The sequence below is a fragment of the Ictidomys tridecemlineatus genome, chromosome 2, assembly GCF_052094955.1.
Source record: "Ictidomys tridecemlineatus isolate mIctTri1 chromosome 2, mIctTri1.hap1, whole genome shotgun sequence".
Classification (NCBI taxonomy): Eukaryota; Metazoa; Chordata; class Mammalia; order Rodentia; family Sciuridae; genus Ictidomys; species Ictidomys tridecemlineatus.
Window position 1 is genome coordinate 23,373,173 of NC_135478.1, and position 14,642 is coordinate 23,387,814.

At 37.0% G+C, this 14,642-nt stretch overlaps 1 protein-coding gene across 7 annotated transcripts in view; it reads right to left on the reverse strand.

Moving 5' to 3' along the window:
• The window catches only part of Wdr48 (WD repeat domain 48), a 43,868-nt gene that overhangs the window by 10,443 nt on the left and 18,783 nt on the right, over nt 1–14,642 (reverse strand). For 4 of the 7 annotated variants that reach the window (XM_078038108.1, XM_078038109.1, XM_078038107.1 and 1 more), the window contains 7 exons: nt 9,893–10,117; nt 7,715–7,789; nt 6,732–6,834; nt 5,418–5,515; nt 4,928–5,017; nt 748–855; nt 339–435 (listed from right to left, as the gene is read on the reverse strand). In XM_078038108.1, coding sequence (XP_077894234.1) covers nt 339–435; nt 748–855; nt 4,928–5,017; nt 5,418–5,515; nt 6,732–6,834; nt 7,715–7,789; nt 9,893–10,117 — 796 coding nt within the window. The remainder of the gene's footprint in view (nt 1–338; nt 436–747; nt 856–4,927; nt 5,018–5,417; nt 5,516–6,731; nt 6,835–7,714; nt 7,790–9,892; nt 10,118–14,642) is intronic. The other 3 variants (XM_005317392.5, XM_040290033.2, XM_040290032.2) reach the window with 1 other exon arrangement.

A 14,642-nucleotide genomic window follows, 5' to 3' on the forward strand; every position in this document is an offset into this window, starting at 1 on the left:
GAGTTCAATCCCTGATAGCAAAAAAAAAAAAAAGTTTAAAGTAATGATGACATAGGACAAATACTTTACATGGTTATTCTAAGTAGCCACTCTTCAAAAACAAATGAAAATAAGAATCACATTCTTTAAAGGGCTAATTCCATAAGAAGCTGCTAAAACTGTATCTACATACATTAAGCATCTATGTCTATATTTCTACCTCTGTTTCTACATACCATATTAGTGACATAACTGATAAAACATAAGGGACTCTGTACAAAGACAAATAGATAGCAAAAACAACACAGCTGTACTTTCGCCTGTGGAAGGAGAAAGAGAAGGAAAGGCACTTAACTCACATTTTGGATCTGACCCATCAGGGCTGCTGAAACCAGCATCTTTTGCAGAAACCCAAGCAGCAAAACAGTCACTCTCATCCAAAGTAATAGTCAGCATCTGTCAAAAGAAAAAACTGATCATCCCATTCCACTTGAATATATTCTTCAAATAAGTCTCTAAACCTTTATTTATTTGTACTAGTTGACTAAAGTGCTAAGCCATAGATTCAAGAATCAAAATGTATTTGTGCTTCAACAACACTACAATTTAGTTTACTGAGATACCAAAGGCATTTAAAATGCAATTTGTAAGTATTAATATGAAAAATTCTTTTCTCACTTTTAAAAATACAAAACCCTAAGAATAATTATGAGTTATTTAGAAATCTCCAACTGTCTCAAATTACACAAAGAGCCATAATTAACTTACCCCTGTTTTTAAGTCTACAGAGAACCAATTTGGCACATATACCATTTTAAATCTTTTCTTAATTTCATCTTCAAAATCCACTTTTCCCAGATCTTCAACTTTGCATGCCTATACATTAAAAAATAAAGTATAATAATCAATGTTAAGTGATGAATTGATTTGATTCTTACATTACTACTCAAAAATTTACAATTTTCACATTTATTTAAATGAAATAGACTCCAAAATATAATTTGAAAAGAATGCATCAGTTGTTTTTGAATCTCAAGGCAATTTCCTTTAAATAACTATCTGCTGCTATTAAAAATTTTAATTTAAAAACCCATAAAGTAGGGCTTGGGCTGTGGCTCAGTGGTAGAACACTTGCCTCGCACAGGAAAGGCACTGGGTTCGATTCTCAGCACCACATAAAAATAAATAAATAAATAAATATTTAAAAAAAAAAGAAAAAAAAACCCACAAAATAAGCCAGGTGCAGTGGTGCACACCTGTCATCTCAATTGCTTAGGAGGTTGAGGCAGAAGGATCATGAGTTCAAAGCCAGCCACAGCAAAAAGGAAAGCACTAAGTGACTCAGTGAGACCCTGTTTCGAAGTAAAATACAAAATAGGACTGAGGATGTGGCTTGGTGGTTGAGTGCCCCTGAGTTCAATCCCTGGCACAACTTCCTACTCAAAAAAAAAGATCCTGAAAATATTCTTTTATCGTGGTGGGGGGAGGTAATTTAATTTTTTCTGTCACTAATATAACATACCACCACTTATCTGGAAGCAATATCAAATGAAAGTAAAGAAATCCAAAATAAGTTACTAAAAGTGCTTTGAAAGAACTTTGAAGTTACCTTTAGAAAACGGCTAACAGAGGCAGTAATTTTGAAGTTTCTCTTTCTTGACCATTACAGTCCTTCCCTATTCCTTCTCTAATTTCTTAAATAGGTATGCTCCCCAAAGCATCCCCTTAACTTCCTCTGTTGCCAAGAGGCATTTCCAGATACAGCTCACTTCAATTCTGAACCATGTTGGAATGTTCCCTTCATCTCTGCCACTCAGCAACAACTTGTTTTTTTTTTTTTGCTGAGGGTTCCACTTCATCAATCATCTTCTCAGAGGGAGACTGTACTTACTCTCCGCATTCCACTGCTCCTCAGGGCCACACGGAGACCCTTACTTCACCATCGTCATGTAAAACACTACTATTTCTCTGATGCCTATGACATTTAGTTGTAGTCAACTGAATAACTTTCCCTTGCTTCATCTAGCACCACCATGGCCAGTCTCATTCACTGGAGACTCGAGCCCTAGCTCGCTGTTCTCCAGCCCATCTCAAGTTCTTGCCTTCATCTTGGCAATATCAACATCTACATGGATAGTGCATATGACATGTTGGCCTCTCAATTCCCTGATCATATTGCCATTGTAAATCCACAGTCGCCAACCTTAACTGGATCCTTATTACTACCTGGGATTTTTGTTCTGTTTCCAAAGTCAGTTCTCCATATAAGTTTGTCAAATCTCTACTATCACCCTATCTCAGACCTTTCCACTTCCCCCACATCTCTAAGCCCAAATGCCTCTAACTTCTTCTCAAAAAAAGAAGAATCTTGACAGAATTGCCTTTACTTTCTGGTACCATTCTTGTTGGTGCAAAGAAAACTGTGTCCATTCTGGGTGTGCTCTGATTTTCTTCACCTCTTGCTTCTTGGGACCTTATGTGTCTACCGGCTTCTCCCCATGAGTAGTGAAACATGCGTTAATTGTTCCATCTTAAAAATTCCCAAACACCAAAAACCCTAAACAAATAAAACATTCCCTTGGCCCTCTTACTCCTAATCCTCTAGCTATTGCCTCTTCTTGTATCCCCATTCCCTGCAAACTCAAATTTCTTCGAAGATTATTTCTCCTCAGATTCCCCTTTCTTTATCTACCAATTATTACTGAACCCATCCCATCTGGCTTGTGCCTGTAAGACTTCCCCAAGACTATCCCTTTTATTGGTTAAATTAACATGCATGTTAGTGTCTTTATCTTAAATGAACTCTCAGCTGGTTGATGCAACTTGTGGTTACAAGTTCCTTTCTGAAATATTCCATGTTCTCAAGCTGGGTCTTCTTATCCCCTTTCATCACACATCTCTGTGCTTCCTTTTTCCAACATTCCTGACAAGAGTGATAACTGAATTATTCTCTAATCAGTCTAGTCATAGCTCTTGGAAACTCCTGCATTTCCTATGACAGCAGTTGCAATCTACAAGCTGCTAACTGCTGAACTGTTAATCCAGCTCAGTTCTTTAACCTACACATTAGATTGTACAGCTGTCGGCCCACCAGACACTTCCACCCAGCTCTCATATACACTCAAATCCACCCTCTTTCTCAGCATGTCACTCTCTCCTCAATCCATTTTCCATCTTATATTCCCAATATCACTTTCACTCACTCACCAAACTGTTCAATCCGACTCATCCTGCTTCCCTGCTTCCCCCTTTCCTCCAAACTGCCTCATTCTTTGCATCCCCCTTATTTCCACCCCAGTCTAGACAAATACCACCTTTCACCTGTATTAGTGCAACAGTCTCCTAAAGTAGTATATGCAAGACACTGTAATAAATAAAAAAATTACTGAACATCCCCTTGACATCATCAAGAAATAGGTAACCTCCACATTTTAGGAATGGAGACCTAAGTTTAGAGAAGTTCAGCATATTCTATAGATCGCTTGGCTAGTAGCTGGCAGAGTCAAGAGTAGAAGGCAGCTCTATTGTTCCTAAACACTCTTAACTTCCCTTCACTGTTTAATGTCATGCTTATTATACCCCATAATTTGACATCAAAACTCCAAGGTGTAGTATCTGGACGTAGGAAACTATAAGGCACATAGAAATGCCACCATGGTGCATGCTAGCTCAGGTACCCATCTAAGTAGAACTTTCTCCTACTCACATAGCAAGACCCTACTCAGGCATCAGCTAACAAGACCAAGAGTTGGTAATAGACCCATAGGCAGAAAATGGATGGGTCCTCTCAAAGAGCAGCTTGTCTGATCAGATTCTCTTGGGTGTTTGTAAAACAATTAGGTGCTGGGCAGCATGAGGCAATTTCCAGCCATAAGACAGAACTCAGGCCATGTGGACTAACAAAGAGAGGAATCAAAAATTCTGCTGATGAGTTTCTTAGGGAAGCCTTAGATCCTCCTAATCACCATGGGACCCCTTTGAAATAAAGATACAGCTCTATCTTTCTGAAAAGCATCTCTCCACCATAGAGAAAACCAGATCAGACCTTTAGTGCCTGCCTCAATTAAACTTTCCAGTCAAGTAACTAAGGCCTCTTGTTCAGAAGGCATTTCACCCAGCAACTGTTTCATAATGAACTCCCACATAGCTGCCCTACAGGAAGAAAAAGCAATGGTCAGGCCAAAAATTCTATTCTAAAATCATATGCTTAAGAACCATCTTCTGGCTGACAGTTTCCTATTACATATACAACTACTACTCTGAACTAGATATTTTTTTGCTCTAAAATTATCTAGATTCTTTAGGGAGTACCAGAGAAAGGTCAACTCCAGGACCTGCAACTTAAGACTCTTTGGGAAATGACTTAAGTGTCACATTTTATCCTTATACCTCCACTACTCCCTTATAAACAAAACTGTTTATCTTGATCTAAATAAAGCATGTGCCTCCCCTAACCAATACCTCTGTCATTCCCTCCACTTCTTGAAATTCCCTACCTCCATAAGCCATCTTCAGGACATCTTTAAGCCCTTGTTCAAATGCTTTCCCCACCATGATGCTCTGCTGACTTATGCAGCTGTAACTGCCTTGTTCACAGGCTATTGTATAATCTGTTTATTCTTTAAGGTTTTCACATTTCATTTCTTTAGTCCCTCCTACCCTTTTCCATCATTTATGGCCCTCAAACATAATTGTTTACCCACACTATTCACTCAATCCAGGAAATATCTGTTGAACAAATACACCAAGAACCCTAAGAAGGGACACTTGGCAGAATTTTCAAAGGAAATCAATTTCAATCTGTCTACCAATTCTTCAGTGCTGTTTAGAATGTGGGTGAACAGCTTAATGCACTTCAACTATCCCAAAGGATGAGGACAATGTGACCCAGGATTGCAACTGCCACCCACAATAATGGTTATAAATCTAAAGAAAGAGTCAAACTTACTTTGTGCACCCCAGTGGGTGTTAACCTGAGGTTATTTTGTATCCTTCTTCCTCCTTCTCTCCAAACATCTCTCCAAACATTTGGTAATATCTGGAGATAAGTTTGGCTGTCACAACTTGAATGGGGTAGAAATACTGGCATTTAGTGGGCAGAGGTTAGGGATACTGCTAAACCTTCTGCAGTTCACATGACAGCTTTCTCTCACACCAAGGAACTGTCCAGCCAAAAAAATCAACAGTATAAACAATGAAAAACTTCAAATGTGTTCATTTTTAGGTAAGACAGCATGGATACTAATACACTAATCAGAGAAAATGGTTCTTTCAAACAATTTAGGTGCTTAAAAAGATAAAACTATCACCTTATCTAATACAAACATATTAAGAATCCACTCCTAAATAATTTTATCTTAATTATCATGTATGTAAAAGGAAATATAAAGGGGGAACATGAAACAACAAGCTATATTTAATCCAAAAAAGATACTTACCTTCAATACATCCCAATATGCCACATTATTATTGGTATCTTTGGTTAATATATGTCTCTTATCATTAAGAATGTGGCACTGAATAATACTTGCACCCCCTAAAGGGGAAAAAAACACAATTAGCGAGACAATCCTTTCATGATTAAATTCACACTATGGCAGTAATTATTAATTGGCATATAATAGAAACATTAACCGTATGAGCTATCAAAAAGGAGAAGTCAAGTCCAAAGATTATATAATATACCCAAGGAACTTTAAGGTCAATCAATTACTTATGTTTCATTATTTGAATTTATAAACAAAGAAAAAATTGTCTGATTTAATAACAGAATATAGATTAAAGAGCTCTTCACTTCATGGGGCTATTTACTACCACTGTAGAATTTTGAGAGCCAACAGTTTTATTCACAAGTAAAGTTCAAATAATGAGAGGTCATCTCTGAATTGGTCCCCATCTCCTTCTCTCTTTCACTTCCTGCAGGGATACCCTACTCTAAAGGCAGAAGCTCAAACATCTAGAAACAAAAGAGAAATGTGTTGCCTAGGATTCTAATCCCAAGCTCTAACACATTAAACATATTCTGCTTCTTGCCACAACCAGATGAAGTATGTAGAATTTGAGGGCTACATATGTCTTTTCTGACTTGTGCCAAAAGAACACATTAAACCCTATACACTTTTCAGAGAGGCTTCTGTTTTACCCGAGCTATTCTGCTGCTGGACCTAAAAATTAACTCAAGAATAGTGCTGCCATAAACATGGGCATTAAGGTTATCTCTCTGGTATGCTGTAGATGTACACATACACACACATACAATGGAATATCATTCAGTCATAAAGAATGAAATTCTATTATTTGCAGCAAAATTAATGGAACTGGAGGACATTAGGGTAAATGAAGTAATTCAGACATAGGTACAAGTATTTCATGTTCTCTCTTACATATGGAAGTTAAAAAAAAAAAAAAGGTGACCCCAAATATAAAATAGTGATTATTAGAGGCTGGGAAGGGGCAAATGATAGTGGATAAAGGGAAGCTGGATTTGATTAGTGCTTGCTGTATTCATGTATTACCACACTAAGCCCCATTAATATGTACTATTAATACATGTTAATAAATTCAAAACACCCATTTTTAGTCACTAAGTAGCATTTTAAAAAATAACTAAAAAATAAACCCATACATTAATAGTCTTTTGTGTTTATCAAAATTAAATTTATAGAAAGATCATTACCTTTGTTTTTGTCAATCTTTTAGTAACTATCATTAACTTCAATAAAAAGTATGATACCTTTCAGTTTCCTACTCACCTTTAATAACCTGGTCAGGCTGTGTACAAAGGGGAGTTATAGGATTTGTACAGTCGTTGTCATAATCTCCCGAGGCTCTAAAATTATGAATTCCCTTCAATGTCTAAAGGAACAAAATTTGTTGTTTAATCATTTTCTGTTTTACATGCTTTGCCAGTCTAAGAAAAATAAATCTAAAATACAAGCAAATTAGAAAACTTCAACAACTAGAACAACTACCAAAAAATATTTAGTCACAGTACCATCATTAAAAAATAAATATTAAAGAGGGAATATCATCTTATCGGAGAAAAAACTAGGCATGAAAGCAGGAATACTCTTCCAGGTAAAATTATGTTGATCACAAATTGGTACAAGGAAAGCTAGACAAGATAAATAAAAATTTTTATAAGTATTCTGAAAGGGAATTTGACCTGAATATAAACAGGAATAAACACAAACAACCTTTCCTTTGTAATCTCCAAATAGTCTGATATGTAAGAAAACTTAAATCTTCTTTAAGATTTCAAATTAATGGTACTTTAGATGACTTCTATCCCTGTTATTCTATTTTTATTCCTGTTCTTCATGCTAAGAAGAAAAAGGACATATATGTGAAAGCACAATTTTATGCTTTCTCTTAAGATGTAGAAAGATAAGAATCTTGATGAGGATCTGCCTTGCTGGTACCTGGATGGCCTATTTTCCAATGCAGCTTTATGAGGCTGGAAGCTGGCTTTATCAGGCAACAGAGCCTATTCTAAGCACATCAGACATTTATGCTGGCTCATGACAAGGGTATCATGGTTTTGATTAGACTACTAACTTTAGAATGACCCTCAGGATCACACCTACATTCACAGGGGCTTTCAGGTTTTTGCCGCTACTCAGAGACAAACTAAAAGTCAGGTTCATACTAAGCACTTGCTACTGGTATCTGGAAGGTCCATGTTAATAAACCAAATATTTGCAAACCTTTGCTAGGAATTCAGTGGCTCACTTACCCATTTATTTACTGTAGACTTAGTTGTTGCAACCCAGATTGCAGGAGGGGGATCAGCTGATCTATCAAGCTCCATCTGAAAACAAGGCACAAAAATATTGCTTCAAGGAAAGTCGACTGTCATGAACTGCCAGGCTCAGCTAACACATTATTAAATATCAACTCATTTGTTCTAACAATTGGAAGTTCACTACATAAGGGACATATTAAAAGCTCAGATGACCAGAATAAGGAGTCTCTTTGCTAAAGGAATTCATAGTCCTATAAAAGTGTAGTAGGAGGAACTTCTCAGGAAAACAGCAGCTGAAAGATTTTTTTTTTAGGTTTATTTCTAAGTATTTTATTCTTTTGGCACAATTATAAATGGATTTGTTTTCAGAATTTCCTTTTCAGATTGTTCACTGTTACTGTATAGATGCTCAACTGATTTTTATGCATTGATTTTTTTTCCTGGGGGTGGTGGTGGGTAACAGGGATTGAACTCAGGGGCATTTGACTACTGAGCCAAATCCCCAGCCCTATTTTGTATTTTTTTATTGAGAGACAGGGTCTCACTGAGTTGCTTAGTGCCTTGCTATTGCTGAGGCTGACTTTGAACTTGTGATCCTCCTGTCTCAGGTCCCAAGCCACTGGGATTACAGGCATGCTCCACCATGCCCAGCTTATGCATTGATTTTATATCCTGTGACTTTGCTCCACTTATTAGTACTAATGATTTTTTCTTTTTGTTTTGGTGATAGAATCTTTAGGGTTTTCAACATATTAGATGCTATCATCTATGAAGAGAGATAATTTTACTTCTCCCTTTCTAATATAGCTGCCTATCATCTCTTTTTTTTCAATTTATTTATTTTGGTTATACATGACAGTATAATATATTCTGAAAAATTATACATATATAGAATATAACTTATTCTAATTAGGAATGAAAGTTTTAAGTGTGGGTAATTTGAGGGACCTAAATGGATATAGTCGAAAGAATGAAGATGTTTTATAATTTTGTTTTTGCTACTCTAGTTTTTACGTTCTTCTTCTTTTTTTTTTTTTTTTTGTGGTACTGGTACTGAGGTTTGAACCCAGGGTCTTGTGCATACAAGATAAGCACTCTACCGATTGAGCTTTATCCTCAGCCCTTATGCTCTTTCTTAATAACAAGGAAATATATTTCTTTTTTCTTTGAAAATGTAATTAAAAAAAAAAAACCACAGTAAGAACACAGCAAAAGTCAAGAGTACCCTCACTTAAGAACGGAACATCAGGAATTAATTACCACATATACTTCTGTATTTTTAAAATGCTGCACACATATAAATAACCTTATATGCATGTATGTATATTACATAAGTGCAATCATTACTTTACATTTATCCACTATTCTTCCAATACTAGAAAGCACAGGTCGGGAGCAGTGGAAACACGGCTGGTAGCCAGGAATCCATCTTAGTTCAAAGTAATGCTTTTTAAAATATATGGTTATGTTTGTCCCAAATTCTTTTAGTCACTTCTTCATGGTCAAGAGATTCTGGCAGAGTATTTCTCTTCCAGGCTTGTCTCTATCCATCAATCTGCTGCCTGTCCACAAGCTATGTATTATTATCAGTTCAGACTCAACTCTTTGCTTCTACAAAGGATTACTGGTCCATTACAGTTACCATCTACTTTGGGTCCCCTTTTGCTCATATCACAGATCCTGATTATCAGAAATGCTCTGTGGAGTACGAAGAAGCTTGCTCTCTCTTCTTCTTTAGGAATACTTTGTCTACCTCCTTACTCCTAAGACTGTGGACACATTTCCCAGACCTCCCCTATTTTATTGTCTGCTCACAGTATCCTTAACTGCTCACACCCCACCTAAGGACAGGTCAGACAGAACAGTCAGGAAGTAAGAGATAACCACACTAGAATTCACCAGTGGGAGGGCTGTGCATCACTGACAAACCTGAGAAGTCACAGGTGACTTATAAAACTGTTCCAGCACTAACATGCCACCCGCCCAGGTATCTATACGACACTCTTCCATCCAAACAGGTGCCTACTCTTCTTTGCCCTGTCAAGTTCTACCTATGATAAAAGATCTTTTGTTCAATCCCACAGTTGATTCATGTTTTAACACAGACTTTGGTATACTTGGCTGATAAGTTCAACAACCTTAATTGTAAAACTATAATATATGACATACCTTGAGTACTGGTGCTTTTTCTTCACAAATTAGCACTCGAATATCAGGGTTTCTTAAGTCAGTACAATAAATCTTCCTGTCCCTTCCTCCAGAATATACATGTGTGAAGGCATCATTGACCTGCAGAGCCCAAACACCTTCATCATGGACTCGGTATGTTGCTATACATCTCTGTTGGCCAAGAGACCAAAGACGAATTGTTCCATCAGAACTACCAGAGAGGCACTGCAAACAAATAAAAGAAAGGTGAGACCTAACTAAGAAGCTCTTGCTTTCCTGTACCTTGTGTATGGTTTTCTACTGACTCTACATAGTCAAGTGCACATATTTAGTAACTTGCATTTCTCTCTGATAAAGGCTCCTGACAGGCATCTACTAGTCTGAAATGACCAAAGGCCAACAGTTCATGATCAAGGAAGGGATACTCTCAGCAAAACTGCCTTTGTTCTCTCTACTTGGCCATCTGTTGATTACCTGTAAATCCTACAGGCGAGTCCTGTTCTGAAGCTCTATTACTAAGGGAGGAAGATGGTTTTTGTTTGTTTGTTTTGAGATAAGGTTTTGCTAAGTTGCCCAGGCTGGACTTGAACTTGCCAAATCCCTGCCCCAGTCTCCCAAATAGGATTTTAGGTGTACAACACCACACCCAGCAGGGAGATGGATTTTAAAAACAGCTGAAGATAAATGGCAGTGGCCTGAGCAGCATCAGTCTTCCTGGCAACTTGTTAAAAATGTAAATTCTTTATTTTGACATAATTATATAAAAGCATGCAATATAATTTGTTCTAATTCAGTCCTCAGTACATTCCTCTTCTCTCCCTTTCTCCCACCCTGTCTGTTCCCTTCCCTCTACCCTATTGATCTTTCTGCTATTTACTTATAGTTATTATTACTTTTTTTTAAAATTAGGGTCTTGTGGATGGTGATAATAGTGAGATTCGCTGTGAAATACTCATGTATGTACATAGGGAAGTTAGGTCAGATTCATCCCACTGTCTTTCCCTAACCCATACCTCCTCCCTTTCCTTCATTCCACTTTATCTACTTCACTAATATATAAAAAGAACAATAAAAAAGGGGTGCAGCTAGGATTGTGGCTCAGAGGTGGAGTGCTTACCTAGCATGTGTGAGGCACTGGGTTCAACCCTCAGCACCACATAAAAATAAAGATATTGTGTCCACCTATAACTAAAAAATAAATATTTTTAAAAAAGAAGAAAAAAGATTGAACAGATCTCTTAAGAGTTCTGTACAATCTTTTAAATTCCTTCTCTAGCCTTGAGCTTTGAATGCAAAAAAAAAAAAAAAAAAAAAAAGTAAATTCTTGAGTCCCATACAGACCTAATGAGGAGCAGTAGGGTTTAACAGACTATACAGGTAATTCCAATGTACCCTAAGCTTGACAAACACTGCATTAGGCCAGCATGCCTTTTGGAGTCCTGGAGCCACATCTTATTCCTTCTCTCATGGCTCCAGATTCTTAACATCCAGTAGAAGCAAGATCTAGTTCCAGGCTTATCACTCACTCTCTGTGACCTTGGACACTTTCTACATGAGCCTCAAGTGAATTAACATTAGTAATTCTAACAATTTCTGAAAGTTCAGAAGAGTCAATGACATAGAGGTTGGTAGCACACAAATTAGGGCCAAGCACACTGTGAGTCTAACAGAAACAGGCAGAATTAGCCACCCTACATTCACATTCAGCATGCTTAGTGTTCTGGACCAGTTACCGTGGAGATTTGCAAAGAGGATAAAAACTTCATTTCCTTGGGAAAAAGAATGGCCCTAAGGAGCAAGCAACTCCTGTTGCTGGAGTATGAAATTAAGTAAGAAAAGAACTTCAAAGAAAAGATAATTAGGGCATTCATGATTTAGAAGGTGCTTGAATAGATGAGGTTTTAGGGAATGTTAAAGATTTACTGGCCTGCCTTGTAACTTTAGCACTCTGGGCAAGCTTAATTAAATGAATATACTAGGAGAATCCACAAATTGCTAAGGAGTATCAGAGTTCTCTCCTACTTCAACTACTTTACAAGGGAACTGAGAAACTAACCAACAAACTGTCAGGGGAAAGTTTATAAGCAGACCTTCAACCTGTGTGTGGGAGAACTGGCATTCTGTGGGATGGGAGCCAAAGAGGGGCTCCCCATTCCAGGAGGAGGTGCTGCTCTGAGGCAGCAATGAAATCAGTAAAGTTTTGATCCCTCAGATCTTTGATCCTAGACTACACATCTGCAGAAAGTAAAGTCTAACAACTCAAAGAGGCAAAGAAAGACAAATGAGATGGCTTAAAGTCCTGGTGCCTCAGCAATTTGCAACAGAAAAGTGATATGGTCCAAACTCTGAGTGTGCAACTGGAAGCAGAAAACACAAGAGTTCTATCAATCCTGGTAGAAAACACAAAATAATTTCTTTTCTTTTTTTTTTAAATTTATTTAGTTTTTAGTTGACACAACACCTTTATTTCACTTCTTTATTTTTGTATGTGGTGCTCAGAATCGAACCCAGGGTCTCGCACGTGCGAGGCGAGCGCTCTACTGCTGAGCCACAACCCCAGCCCACAAAATAATTTCTGATGGTCATAAGTATTCTAAGACAAAAAAGAGAAGGCTCCCTGAGAGCAACCACTTTTTCTTCTTTTTTATTGGGGGCAGGGTGGGGAGTACTGGAGATTGAACCTATGGATGCTCGACCACTGAGATGCATCTCCAGCACTTTTTGTTTTATTTTGAGATAGGGTCTCATTGGGTTGCCCTGGCAGGTCTTGAACTTGCAATCCTCCTACCTCAGCCTCCCAGAGTGAGCGACCAGGATTACAAAAAACAACAACTTTTAATCCAGAACCATGCTATTTTAGTTACATGGTTCCGTGGTATATATTAAAACTTAAAACTAGGTATCATGATGTCTCTAGCATTGTTTTATCCTTGGAATTGCTTTGGCAATTCTGGGTATTTTATTCTCTATATGATTTGTTCTCCTAATTTCTTTTTCAGCAGATTCACTACTGGTATATAGAAAAGCTACTGATTTTTGTATGCTAATTTTATGTCCTGCTACTTTGCTGAACTTATTAATTTTAGGAGTCTCTGGTGAAGCTTTTCGGATCTTCTAGATATAAGACTGAAATCAACAGGCAGAGATAATATGACTTCTTTTATTTGTATCCATTATCCCAGTACTTTGCCTAATTGCTCTGGCTAAAATTTCAAGTATTATGTTAAATAGGAGTGAGGAGAGTGGACATCTTTGTCCAGTTCCTGAAGAGGAAATGCTTTTAGTTTTCCCCACTCACTTTGATGTTGAGTTTGTCATATACACCCTTTACAATGTAGAGGTAAGTTATTGCTATCCCTAGTTTCTTCACTGTTTTTATCATGAACAGGTGCTGAATTCTGTCTTTTTGTTCATCTATTGAGATAATCATGTGATATTTATCTTTGATTCTACTTATGTGATGTTACATTTATTGATTTGCTATGTTGAACCATCCTTGCATCCCTAAAATAAAACCAACTTCATGATGCAAGCTTCTTAATGTGTTGTTGAATAGCATTTGCTAACATTTTATTAAGGATTTCTGCATTTATATTCATCAAGAATATTGGTCTGGCTGAGCATGGTGGCACATGCTTGTAATCCCAGAAGTTTGGGTGGCTGAGACAAGAGGACTGTGAGTTCAAAGCCAGTCTCAGCAAAAGCAAGGCACTAAGCAACTGAATGAGACCGTGTCTCCAAATAAAATGCAAAATAGGGCTGGGGATGTGGCTCAATGTAGAGTGCCCAGATTCAATCCCCAGTTACCCTTAACCCCCAAAAGAATATTGGTCTGTAGTTTTCTTTCCTTGATGTGTCTTTATCTGATTTAGGTCTCAAGATGATACTGGATTTATAGAATGCATTTGGAAGTGTTCCCCACTCCTTTCTATTTCATGGAATAATTTGAGGAGCAATGGCATTAGAACTTCTTTAAAAGTCTGGGAGAATTCAGCTTAGAGTCCATTACTGGTTGGAAAGCTTTCTATTACTGCTTCAGTCTCATTGCTTGTCACTTGTCTGTTTAGGTCTTCTATATCCTGTGGTTCTATTTTGGTAGGTCACTTTTGTCTAGAAATTTGTCCACTGCTGGATTTTCTAATTTATTGGAGTGCAGATTTTCAAAGTAGTCCCTAATGATGATCTGGATTTCAGTATATCTGGAAGTCATCTCTGATTTTATTAATTTGGGTCTTCTTTCTTTCTTTTGGTTTGCTTGGTTAAGTATTTATCAATCTTTATCTTTTCAAAGAACCAACTTGTCAATATATTGATCCTTTGTATTATTTTTTTTTACTCTCTATTTCATTAGTTTCATCTCTAATCTTTAATTCAGATTTCTAATTTGCAAAGTATGTAGCCAACAGAGCTAATGTTCAAACATTACTAATGTGTTTTTCTTTAAAATGTTAACTCTAAACATTGTTAGAAAATTAAATTTACAGACTACATAGTCAACTGACGAAATCTGCCCAAGTCAGACTATTGTGAGGTTTCCTACTTTATATAATGGTGTAAAACATTCAATACCAAACCTTCCTTCTGCTTTATGCAGGTAACATTTTTTAGCTATTTTAGCTTGTATGCATCATAATTATACACACTTGTCAGCAGTAGATCTTTTCTAAAGAAATTCTTCTTTTGCCTTTATTAAAAGTAATTCCAAATAGAAGAGTTTTAAGTGAAGATTACTATATGTGCAATAAAGAAC